Genomic DNA, 13825 nt, shown 5'->3' with positions numbered 1-13825 from the left:
TGAAATAAAAAATTACATAAAAAATCCATTATTTCAGCCAATCATGGCTAGCAGGAAGGTTCCTGACTTTTTCCGTGGCTAAACCAACTAGGCTCGTAATTTAACAATATGTATTCGTATTTACTGATGTCATACACGTTTGTTATTAAGGTACATGAAAGTTAACATGTTCCAGAAGGCATTTCTGCCCAAAAACGCATGTTGACCAAAAAAATGTTTTACGTTCAAATGTTACTCCTGTGATGTAGTGATGAGCACCATACGCCTAGTTTCTTGAAACGAGTCACATTTTTAACCTTTCTGTTGACAGCAAAAATAACCAGTACTGGGGTACTTTGTTTTCTTATGCAAAACTGTATAAACATGAGTACAATGTTTATATATGCAGCAACATCTCCATTTTAGATGTGATAGCAGGGGACCTGCCTGCCAGCAGGGAATTTGTTCCTTCATTAACAACATCCAGTGTGGCTGTCCCAGAATGAATTGGTCTGGAAAGGCAGGCTTTTGTTTGCCACTGACCAATCATTTTAGCTCAAGAACCTTCAGTAATACTTGACCTCTTTGGATCATCATCTGTCAATGGTGTTTTGTAATTTCAAAGACACAGAGACCTATTGAAAGTCATTTTTGGATGTACAAACAAATAGCCAGACATGGACTTACAATGTGATGTTTGCTGCAAGCTTGGCCTGTTAGTTAGTGGGTAAGCTCAAGTTGGTTTAGGACTGAACTAAATGTCCATGGTGCATTTTTGCATGGCAGTGCAGGGAGAGAGACCAAGACTCATGACCTGTCCAAATCCCATTTCCTGTTCGACTGAAAGACTCTGAAAAATAGAGAAAAGATGAGGAGAAAGAGGAAACTTGTGAAGGGGGCGTTACTCCAACAAAAGACTCTTTCCTCAGAGTGCAGTTCACCCTTTTCAGGGCTTGGCATAGTTTACTCCGCACCATGGCGACAAGCTGAAGAACTAGCAGTGTCAATGCGCCTGTGTCCTGGTTCCCTAAAGAAAACCTCCACTGGGGGAAGTGAATTTCCCAAAGTTACTGTAACGTTAGGCTCATCGGAAAGAGACACAATGTGACGTGACAGACATCCTAATATGTGTTAGGTGGAAGAGTGGACAGTTCTTCGCTCCTGCTATAAGAGCTCAAACTTGACAGAGGGCTTCACAAAATAGAGCCTCTCACTTGATTCCAAACCAATGCTTTCTGACAGAGTAGATCCTAAGTGAAGGACCCAACTGGCCAAAATGTCCAATCAGAGTGATAGTGGGAGTTGCACAGTTCTATATAAGTTACAGTTAGGGATGGGGATGTCCTTCCACAGTTTGCATTTCTAATATCATTCTTTTTAAAGCCATGCCAAAAGAAGCATGGGTTTGGATCTCACTGACACCATGTTATGTTATTATGCTATATGGATGAGGCAAGTTAGCATGACGATAATGTGGCAATGATACAGTTCATGCATCTGTGTCTTTGAACTTGACCAATATAGGAATAACCCTTTACAGGACAATGCCTATTTGACCTTTGCCTGAAATAATAATCTATCCAGTCAGGACAGAAACCAGTGTACAGCGGCCCCTAGCCTTTCTGAATATCATTATCCATATCCACGACACAGTTAAAAACGATCGAGCAAAAACAATTTACTGAGTAAATCTATATTTTTTTTTAATCAACTGTTAGAGTACTTGACCAATTCAGTGTGAGACCAAACAGTGATGTTACCATGAAAGAATTAAGACTACACAAGTGGGGTGAGCAAACGAGGTCTACACGTGACACCTAATGTACGCACGAAACCGTTTGCTTTGTTGTGACTGCATATTACAACGCACACATTAACATTTCCTATTTTACTCTAATGCCAGAGAAACCAATCAAAATGGAAACATGCCTTTAATTCCTGCAGAGATTATTACTAGGAAAGATTTTTCTGCTTGAATTTTTCCACTGAAGCTGATGATATTAGGATCTTCCATGACTGAATTGAACACCAGTTTGATAACAGAAGACTAGTGACTTCTCTGTAGCTTGTTCTCACTTCTCCCCTTCCCCACAACTCTTTCTGACCACAATGATATAGAGCCTGATATCTCCTTACATAACATTGTTCAAGATCTGTGTGTTTGGGCCAAGTGTGTGTGGTTATTTTTTTTGTCCTGTGTTTAAAACATAAAGCACTCTTTTGTCTGAGAAATCTGAAAAGCCCCTCTAATATACGAGGGCTGGCCGAACGGCTTATGCTGAGCTGGATCCCGCCGTGCTCAGATTTGCCCCCCGACAACAAAGGGAATCCGAACAGCTTTCTGGACAATGGTCTCCATGGAGATTTTTGCTCTCTTGTCCAGCAACAGATTATGTAGATGACTCACACAACTACGGCACGTTGTCACGGAGCCAATGGTTCCAATATTCCACGCACGGTCAGTCCTGTCATGTCCCGAACAGTCTCCCATCTTAGAGACCTTAGTGTTAACCCAGAGCATTAGGCTACTTCTCAAGGCTTCCCACAATTCTGACTTTAATGAAAAGTAGGTTTATGCTGTAACCGTATTCACAGTGAACACCAGGACAACTGAAATAACGTAACTGAAATAACCTGCCGCCCATTGCCCTCAAATGATGTTATCTTAAAAATAAAACCCCCTAACAACACATAACGAATAGTGACATTTTTACACCATCTCCATTCTGAGTCCTGCATTTGATGATGAATCCCCCCTTTTGGGAATATAGCTCCCATGATTTATTTGTCAATAAAAGGGGAAAAGACCGAACCCACTGGGCACACACTGGCTGAATCAAGGTTGTTTCCACGTCATTTCAATGAAATTACATTGAACCAACGTGGGATAGACATTGAATAAACGTCTGTGGCCAGTGGGAAGCATCAACAATTTCACTTCAGGGGGTTGAGAGACATTCCAGGGACTTCACAGCTAACCATGTGGAGATGATTACTGGTAAGGGATTTAAAGCCAATTGAAGTGCAGAGCATGTAGAACACATTGTTCCTTGCAGTCTCACCCAATATGGTTGACTTGGCATCTCATGGGCACCTCTACTGATCATCAATCAATCAATCAAATATATTTATAAAGCCCTTTTTACATCAGCTGATGTCACAAAGAGCTGTACAGAAACCCAGCCTAAAACCCCAAACCGCAAGCAATGCAGGTGTAGAAGCACGGTGGCTAGGAAAAACTCCCTAGAATCATGAAAGATCCAGAACACATCATCCCGTTGCATGATGTGTCCTGAGAGCTTAACACTGGCTTTGTTAAATGGCAAGAATCTCTCTACCATGTTCTGTAGGCCTACCTCTGTTTGGGAAATAAATCAAATTGCAACATTATCATCTAAGATTCACTAATTCAATGCATTGTAATGACCATCCTAAAGTGTTTAAACCTGACAAGGTTGTATTTTTGGTCTGCTTTTTGATGACAGTGCTTCTTTCTGTATGTGGTCAAGATGTCAATAAAGAGTCCCAAACTGTGTTTTGGGTGGGGTTGATTGGCGCTATCTATACTGACTGTGAGAACCGGATGGAGGAAGGAGAAAAGTCAGGTTTTTAGGGCTTCGGAGGGAAAAGGCAAGGATGTGGTGATTGTTATCTTTCATGAAATGTTGTTCTTCCCCTCCCTTTAAGACTTATATTTGACTGGTTGAACTGGTGGAACTCTGGGGCTTGTTTGTTGATCTTAGAAACCAGATTTTAGATAAGTGGTGGATGGGTGGATAATTAGAATTGGAACTCACGTTAATGCTCGTGGTTGGTCAGGGACATTGAAATCCTGCTAAAAGACATTGAAGAGTAAGCTGTAAGCTGTTTTTTTCTTCTATTTCCAACGATGCCATCCATACTACTTGTGCTTGTCAGTGCGTCTTATGTGTGAGTAATAGACATCTAGATATAGGACATACTTTGTTGCAGATGTATGTTTCCATTTAACACTTAGGCCTACCTAAAGTAACATGAAACCCTAGGAGGCCTTGTAAAAACCATAGTAAATTAATTTAGCTTTCTGTACTCTCATTCATTGAGCATTTCCTAAGATCATATTCCTCTGGAATGCTTTATGAGAGCAGTTTAACACTGTAAGTACACGATTTTAGTACACGTATTTTAAGACGTATTTTACGACCTATGACTTGAAGGGGTTTCAAAAACACCTACGCTACTCCCCACCTTAAAACCATCCCATTTTCTACCTCACGTCTAGGTAAAACTTGTTTGAGGGAAAGCAATAAGAATGGTTGTGGGTTTCCTCTCCTCTTTCTTTTCCACTCTTGCTTTTCTTTCAAGGGGTTTCCTTTTCTACACTGACACTACACTGACACCCGGCAAGGTCAACAGAACAGCAGTCATGTTACCAAACAGACTAAATTGATGTTGGTGTGTTCCGTAATGTAGTAGGCTACTGGGAAATCATTTGCTGCACTTAACCTGCCCTGCAGCACCATGTCTCTTTCTTGTATGTATTGCTTTCTTTCAACAGATGATTTGCACTCAATACTTAATTCGCCATCCAGACCAATGGCTACAGTGTAATGCTAAACTACAACATAAACCTAGAGTTAGTACTGCCTATTGAGTTGAGTTGCCTATGCGGTCTCGTTGCCTTCGCCGTCATTCTCTAGGCCTTGTCAGGGTATGCTATGCTCAGACGTGACCTCTGAACATGTGACTTTGACTTACAATCTCTGTAGCCTATAATTTTTTGATATCCTGTGAAAAATATACTCCAAAAACAATTAATCCATTTAAGTATGGGTATTTGTATTTGCATGGGTACATACTGTATATCAAATATATACTTGTATGGGGTGGGGGGGGGGTATTCTACAAAATATGATCAACCCATAGACATTCAAGGCTTTTCTCAATCCAATGATTGTGTTGGTGTGACTGTACGGTTGTGGAGCTACATATTGGATGCAGATTCTGTTGGTGTTGCGCCTAGAGAAGGACCGAGGCAATGATTGGGAGTCCCGTAGGGCGGCTCACAATTGGCCCAGCGTCGTCCGGGTTTGGCCGGAGTAGGCCTTCATTGTGAAATAAGAATTTGCTCTTAACTGACTTGCCTAGTTAAATAAGGGTTCAATAAAAACAATGGTGAACCAACCAGATGCAACAGAATGAAGAGATGGCAAAAAGAAAGTGGAATGGGTTGGTGGTGAGATGCCAAATTCAGCTGGCACAAGGGTGTGTGGAATGTCACTGTTGAAGTATCATGATGGATCAATTGGAGCACGATGGAGCATTTCCAGTACTAGTGAGTAATCAGAGCCCTCCTCTTCCTCATGGGGCCAATGCAGGGGCTTGTATTCATGGATGCCATGGGAAGCCAGGCTTGCCCCCCCCCAAAAAGAAATTACCAAGATAACTATTAAAAAACATTACATCATTTTCCCTTCAATTCGCAAGAGGCTGAATGTATCTCACAGGAGAAAGCCTCTGAGCGAACGAAACAGCGCCCCCTATGTCTCTCTACGTGTAGGCCATCTATCTGATGCTGTTTGGTCCAAACGAGTATGACATTGTTGCCGCCCCTAGCACTGAACGCAAGGGAAGCCAGCGAGCATTTGGCCTCCCTTGATTGAAATAAAAAGTATGAAACATTTGCCAATCGGCGTTGAGCTAAACTGAGCGAGCTCAACTGTGAATGGTCCTGGAGCAAAAAGTGTCAAGGGAAGCCAGCTTGGACTTTTGCATCACTCCTATCAAATCGCACTGAGAGCATATGTCATTGACAGAGACAACTTGAATTGTTGCATCTTGTTGTGTTGTTGTCCTCCGGTGGCTAGCTAACTGGCTAGCTAAAACTCTCCCTTTCCTTTATTAGCCATGGACGGAGATAGGGATTTGGGTTTTACTTCATTCTTTGTACTGGCCAATGATTATAATGGCGATTCTGATCCAACCATTAACTCATACATTGTTGTGCCCCTGGCCTGAAAAGATGGATGTTAAATATGTAACTAGATGTAGAAAGCTAATATTAACTAGCTAACGTTGCCCATGAATGGAAGTGAGCAAGCATTTTATCCAGGTAGCCTAGGACAACAAAAATAAAAGCATGTACTGTATGACAGAGTGATAGACTGTTTACTCAACATGAAAAAGAGGAGGATGGGATTGGCGTTTCTCTACAAGCAGGGTGAGTCAATACGTTTTTCTATTTGCATGAATGAGCACGAACACATGCACGCACACATGCACGCACACAGAAATCAGAACCATGGACAGCCACATCATATTTAGCTTACGTTGATTGGACTAAATTGTTTTTGGTATCTTTTAGTTGTGACTGTGTTAGACGAAACAGAGGTTGATGATGTTGAAATGTTGAAGTTGAAATTGTGCTGGAATAGTGGAGGCAGCTCCTGTTTTCTTTGTGACTTGCGGTAACTCTCTCTGGCTCTACGTCCAATAGTTGTTTAGTGATCCAAAAATGTTGGAAATATTAACTTGCTTGATCATGCTGTAGGTCATGTAACTGTCTGTTTGTTATGTGCAATATGCTATCTGGACTTCACCAGACAGAGGTTGCTATCCAGTTTTGTGATAAAACAAATATGTGGAGGAATTTATTATGCCACTGTTTCTTCTTATTGTCTCGGCCTTCAGGCCTATATATCACGATTGCCAAACAACGCAATTATCACAACACATTGGTAGTAATATGTAGGGGCTTGGTTTTACTGGTGATTTTACCCATGCACCACTGCTGGGCCAATGTCACTTCATCTCCTTACCTCTCTCCTCGGAGAGTCATGAAACAAAGTCTGTGGAGCTCATAAAAGCACAAACCACCGTTTCTTAATTCCCTTTTTCCTTTCTTCTTCTCACCCCTCCATGTATTTTTCTGCATGGCTACTCTCCCACTGACCGCTCGGACATTGGAGGGGAGGGGGGTAACTAGTCTAAGGTCCCAGCTGCTTTGGTTCACATTCGCAACAATGCGAGTCATCAACTGTCCCTGACCGTCTGAGTACAGATAGTAGGATCTGTTAATGAAAGACGACACTTGTAGTTGAAAGTCAGGTGCTATGTTCTCACATTATATAGCGACGTCATGCAACCCAGTGAATTCTATCTGGTTTCATACGTTTTCAAAACCCTTTTTGTAAAGAAATGTGTCAAGTACAGCAACAATGTGTACTGTAGCAAATTATTATAGTGAAATTATTTGCATATAAAGTCCAGAGATCTTATCTGGATGGGCCATCTATGTGTCCATTTGCTTTAGATTCATACTGATGTTCGCCTCAATTACGCCATGTCGGGAGCAACCACTATAGGAGGAAAAGTGGGCTGAGTCCTGTCGTGGACGAATTCTGTCTAAGTAAAGGGGATCAAAAAATAAACAAAGAAAGAGCAATGGCAGTGGAGCTTCCCAAAATGAAAGACCCTGTGTCTCTCTGCATGCAGGCTTTTGATCTCACTTAGTTTGATGGTCCGGAGAGCTGACAGCGATGGTGCCAACGCTCGCTCACAGACGACCAACTGGAGCATGGATATAGATATTCTCCCCCGTCAAAGAATGCACCAAAGAGAACTCTTGAAGGAAGGGTTTCCTTAGTTAGTTTTCCATGTTTTTCGTTTTCCTTTCAGTCATTTCCCTCACTCTATGCGCTCTATTTCACACACAGACACAAACACGTAAGGATTTAAAGGAAAAAATATATATAATTACAAGAAATCACGAGAAAATGTTATGACGTGATTGAATAGTTCTATGAATACATCAATATTTGGTGAAAGGAACCTTTGCATGACAGATATACTGTACACACAGATATACTGTACATACACTCAGAAGAGGGTATGGATATGCCATGTTTCCTTACTGACCCACCCCCTGAGGGCAGAGGGCTGGGCGGAGCTGAAAATCACATGTGATTAATGGGCAGAAGAAATGGGGCCCTGGGGATGGAGCTGGGAGCAGAGACGATGGAGGAGGGCGGTTACTCATGCACATATAGCTTGGGGCGGGGGGGGTAATGTGCACAGCTGGTGCATTCCCAGAGATGAAAACAAAAGGATTTCTAATAACACAATTGAATAATTATATTATTGGTATCCTTATGGTTGTATATGTATTATTACTACCACAATTGCTGCTGGCTATGCCAATACTTAAAGTAATAGTACGCAATAATAGGTGTCATACTAAGTAGTCATCTCTGTGTTCACTGCATCCATTAGAATATCGAAATTCATGTTAGTAAGCATACTAAATCAACTGCACCACATCTTCAATACAGATGTTTGTATTTTTTGGCAGGCTATTCTGTTCTTCCTATTGATTTGAATAAAATGTATTCACATTTTATCTATCTACTACTAACTCATAGCTTATTACTCTGCAATTACCATTCTACAATGGATTTTCTTAGTACATACATGATAATTCCAGCGGCTGAATGGCTGAGCTATGCACTTTTGATTGACAGCAATTGACTCAGAAATGAGCCAAGGCGATCCCTCACCGCCAAAGGGTTTGCATTGTCCAAAGGAGCATTTAAGTTTACAAACAAAACAGACCTACTAAAGTGATGATGATCATGATGATGATGATTTTAGTTGGTTTAGGTTGTACCAGTTGCCCAGCATTTATGATTATTATTATGATGGACAAATATTCTCATTATTATCACTGTCTTTATTATTTAAAGATTGTAAATCTACAAATGATTTGAAATATTAATTGAAAAAACGTTATTTTAAGGCACATATATTTGTGTTCTGCACCACATCAAGCGCTATGATGAAACTTGCTCCCATGTAGACTGCCACAGCAAAGGAAGACGCTGAATTACCTCTGCAGCAGAAGATACGTTTATTAGAGTTACCAGCCTCAGTCCAAATAAATGCTTCACAGAGTTCAAGTAACAGACACATCTCAACATCAACTGTTCAGAGGAGACTGTGTGAATCAGGGCTTCATGGTCGAATTGCTGCAAATAAATCCCTACTAAAGGACACCAATAATAAGAAGAGACTTGCTTGGGACAAGAAACATGAGAAATTGACATTAGACTTGTGGAAATCTGTCCTTTGTTCTGATGAGTCCAAATGTGAGATTTTTGGTTTCAACCTCTGTGTCTTTGTGAGACACATAGTATGTGAACGGGTGATCTCTGCATGTGTGGTTCCCATCGTGAAGCATGGAGGAGGAGGTGTGATGCTATGGGGGTACTTTGCTGGTGACACTGCCAGTGATTTATTTAGAATTCAAGGCACACTTAACCAGCTTGGCTACCACAGCATTCTGCAGCGATACGCCATCCCATTTGGTTTGCGCTTAGTAGGACTATCATTTGTTTTTCAACAGGACAATGACCCAACACACCTCCAGGCTGTATAAGGGCTATTTGGAATGCTGCATCAGATGACCTGGCCACAATCACCAGACCTCAACCCATTTAAGATGGTTTGGGATGAGTTGGACAACAGAGTGAAGGAAAAGCAGCCAACAAGTGCTCAGCATATGTGGGAACTCCTTCAAGACTGTTGGAAAAGCATTCCAGGTGAAGCTGGTTGAGAGAATGCCAAGAGCGTGCAAAGCTGTCATCAAGGCAAAGGGTGGCTACTTTGAAGAATCTAAAATCTAAAATATATTTTAACACTTTTTTTGGTTACTACCTGATTCCGTCTGTGTTCTTTCATTGTTTTGATGTCTTCACTATTGTTGTACAATGTTAAAAAAAACCAAGTACAAATAAAGAGAAACCTTTGAAAGAGTAGGTCAAATATCAACAATGGACTAATGAAACAAATACCAACTATAGTTTTTGGGTGGAGTCTTCCTTTTTTGGGAAGGGGGGCGGGGGGGGTATAAACTGACAAAAAGATTTGCTTTTACTCAGCCTCTCTTGCGCACGGTGCTCATTCCATGAAATCACGCAGCAAACACACAGAACTCAGCCGCTGGAAAATATAAAAAAGTTTCTGATTCGAGGATTTGTGCAAATATAGGTTGATACTTGGAATATTCTCATTGATGACCACTATTATGGTAAGGAAACATTTACTTAATTTCTAGACTAGATTTTATTAATGTACATGGCCGAATTAGTTTTGGCGTCTGGTCATCAATAAGAATGCAAATCAAAGTTGTGCCTTTAAGTTAATTTAAGTTAATAATAATCATATCTTAAAAACAGAAGGAATCGAAAAAAATACGTTAGAACAAAATAACGTGAGTTTCCATCGCATTTCAAGTTCATGTTGAGAGATTCCGTTACATAGTTATTGCATGTTTTTTTCTGAAGTTTATGGATTTTTTTAAAAACGCTAAAAAAAATAGCATTGAATAAGTGCATAGCTTCCCCCCCGTCTCATTCTTAGCACAGTTCAAAATAGCATATCATGATGATAATTTAGCTCATGCATCAGTGCGATGCTTTTCCATCTTGTGGAATTCAGCATACAGTCCAGAAGTTACCATACTAAATATCATATCCACAAAGAATCGGCCAGGTTTACCGACTTTTCTGTTCGTTTGCTTTTATTTGATCACATATTTCTACAAGACAATGTACCCTAATTAACTATTGGACAAAATAATTGCCTCTGTCTCCCATTCACTTGTTTTTACAAGGACTTTTGTTCTGTATTTGTATTTTATGCTGAATTAGTCTACTGAATCGTCAGTCCTCATCTCACATAAAAGTGAAGGAGTATTAAATAGTATTTTATTTTATACATTTTATTTTATTTTTTATGACTGTTCTAAATCGGTATTTTCCCTTTTTTTTAAAGGAGTTTCATGATGGAGTCCAAGATCATACTCAGAACATCCTGTGGCAATAAGGATTATTTGATTGTGTGTCTGCAATGACAACCTATCAAGTGCTAAGGAATACCATTGCCAGCTGTGCCTTGGCCTGCCATCGCCCCTCAGTGGACTAAGTGGTGGACTACAGAATTTATAGGATTTAAATTCAAATCAGAGCCATGGGTGACTCGATGTATTCCGACTTAATAGCCAGACACTACAACTTCACAGGGAAGCTCCGGAAAGTGGAGCAGGATTCCAGACTCAAAGCGGACTCTGTGGTTTTCATCATTGTATGTTGCTTCATTATCCTTGAGAATGTCTTGGTCCTGCTTACCATTTGGAGGACCAAGAAGTTCCACAAGCCCATGTACTACTTTATTGGGAACTTAGCCCTATCAGACTTGCTGGCTGGTGTGGTGTACACTGCCAACATCCTGCTGTCAGGTGCCAACACATACAAACTGACCCCCACACAGTGGTTCTTCCGGGAGGGGAGTATGTTTGTGGCCCTGGCAGCCTCAGTCTTCAGCCTGCTGGCCATCGCCATCGAGCGCCACCTCACCATGCTGAAGATGAAGTTGCACAACAATGGCAACACGTGCCGTGTCTTCATGCTCATCAGCACCGTGTGGCTGATTGCAGCCATCTTGGGCGGCCTGCCCATCATGGGCTGGAACTGCATCCAGAGCATGCCCAGCTGCTCCACCGTACTGCCGCTCTACCACAAGACCTACATCCTGTTCTGCACCACCGTCTTCAGTGTCATCCTCATGGCCATCGTGGTCCTGTACGCGCGCATCTACGCCCTGGTGCGCACCCGCAGCCGCAAGCTGGTGTTCCGCAAGGTCTCTAACGGCCGCGGCGGGGGTAGCGCTAGCAGTAAGAGCTCGGAGAAGTCCATGGCCCTGCTGAAGACCGTGATCATCGTGCTGAGCTGTTTCATTGCCTGCTGGGCTCCACTCTTCATCCTCCTGTTGCTGGACGTGGCCTGCGACATCCGCATGTGTGCCATCCTGTACAAAGCCGAGTGGTTCCTGGCCCTGGCCGTGCTCAACTCGGCAATGAACCCCCTCATCTACACGCTCACCAGCAACGAGATGCGCCGCGCCTTCCTAAAAACGCTCATGTGCTGCAGTGTCTGCACCCGGCCCTCTGGCAAGTTCTCTCGGCCCATCATGGGTGCAGAGTTCAGCCGAAGCAAGTCGGACAACTCGTCCCACCCCAATAAGGACGAGCCAGAGTACTCGCCGAGGGAGACCGTCGTATCCTCTGGGAATATCACCTCCTCTTCTTAAAGGGCCTTGTGGACTGTTGTGAGAAAATTAGCTCCACTGCTTAGGGAATGTGGATGTGTGTATATATGTTTTTGCGCAGTGTGCAAGTGTGTGTGTGTGTGTGTACATTATGTATATATGTGTATAAGTAGAGTGTGAGTGTTTGTATGTGGTTTTGTTGCACTGTGGTTGTGTCTATGTACAGTGTGTAAGTTGCCTCTTTAGTCTCCTTTTGTTTGATCATTTCTCAAAGGGTCTGTCTTTGATGCATGAGAAGAAACTCATCAGAAAAAAGGGCTAAACTGGAAGAAAGTGAATATCTCTGGCCATCCAGTAGCCCATGCTAGAGAGTAGAACTGAAAGAGTCCCCCCCCCCACACGTTGAGGACGGCCAGCACTGAACTGAATATTTTCATATTCAAAAGACAATGTCATGGGGAAGCACTTACAGTACAGCACCCAACGTGTAAACCTGACTTCTCAGTATTGAGTTCAACCATGTTCTTTTTACAGATTGAGAAGAAGCCATTTTAGTCAAAGGTATTTTTTATGTATTGAGTGCAGCACTTGTTGTAAAAAGGCTCATTAAAAACCATCAACCAATTATAGGTGTTTACTGATTCTCTAAGGTGTTGATGGAAGTGTGACAATAGTTAGCAGCGTTAATTGTTCTTATTGAAACGTTTAAGAAATACAATTAATGAAGCTCTCGTGTTTCTTCGACTTAACTCTGAAGGCTAGTACAATGTAAATTCTACCCCTTGATTAAGAATGTGTTTTGTACTTGTAATTTGTTTTATTTCACTCTTATTCGATACAAGTTATCTTTGTAGCGATGCAATGTAGTTGCAATAATAATTTATATTCTGGTTGATGTGTGACAAAGGTCGTCTTTCTTTTTCCAGTTATGATTTCTTTTTATCTGCCTTAATAAAGGAGGATTCCTTTCAGATTTTGTAGATACTGTGGCTCCAGCCATTCAACATTTTCCATATTTGCCTGTTCCTCGGTTTCCACTCTCTTGTGAAAACCAGCATGCCCCAATATTAGGGAAGGACATGAGGTCGAAAAAAAACACAAGAGATTGACATATAAGGATAAACTCAATAGCAGTCGTCCATTGTTGAAAGCACCGACCCCAATAATGACTTACATTTTTCATAAAGGAAGAAGTGAATATAGACCTTACTGTGGGCACACACATCATCAATAGCTCACTGGAATAGTTCGGTGAAACCGCCTATGGTTTGTTCAGTTAGTAAATATGTGTTATTTAGAACCGTAAAACACCAACGGACAAGTACAATAGCGCTTGTCAGTTGTCAATTAATCAGTTTGCCAAACTTCCATGTGACCCCAAGTCATATTTTGCACGTGTTTTTGTTTCAATGTTTTGGTTAGCTCTTAATAAATATTGGAAATAAAAAAGGTTATTGTTGTCTTCTCTTAATGCACACTGAGACCTGGTATGGTAGGCCCAGTACAGAATGTTGTGACATTAAAGCAAAATTATTTATTTTTTTACCAAGGAAGTTGTCATTTTGTTACAGAAATAAGTTCTGCCACCTAAAGATGGGGGACAGTAGTGAGAATAGGATAAATATCTGTTAATAATAGGATAATCCTCTAAAGCAAGTAGTTTGGGGGACAGGTCCACCACCGAAGGAAACTTACCCAGCTGTTTCAGCAGAACAGGAGATGAGGGCAGAGGGTTATCTCGTCCCCAGCCGGCTCTCTGTCAAAC

General features: G+C 41.6%; 1 protein-coding gene across 1 annotated transcript; it reads left to right on the top strand.

The window, feature by feature from the left end:
- The first annotated feature begins 9902 nt into the window (after positions 1-9902).
- Positions 9903-13512, top strand: LOC112251541 (sphingosine 1-phosphate receptor 1). Its single transcript, XM_042322004.1, has 2 exons — positions 9903-10042; positions 10789-13512. Exon 2 carries the CDS (start codon positions 10984-10986, stop codon positions 12100-12102), a length of 1119 nt encoding a protein of 372 aa, XP_042177938.1. The 5' UTR covers positions 9903-10042; positions 10789-10983; the 3' UTR covers positions 12103-13512.
- Positions 13513-13825: the final 313 nt, after the last annotated feature.

Source organism: Oncorhynchus tshawytscha, linkage group LG05 (assembly GCF_018296145.1).
Source record: "Oncorhynchus tshawytscha isolate Ot180627B linkage group LG05, Otsh_v2.0, whole genome shotgun sequence".
Taxonomy (NCBI): Eukaryota; Metazoa; Chordata; class Actinopteri; order Salmoniformes; family Salmonidae; genus Oncorhynchus; species Oncorhynchus tshawytscha.
The sequence above is the reverse complement of the archived record's forward strand: the minus strand, read 5'-3'. Positions and strand labels throughout refer to the sequence as shown.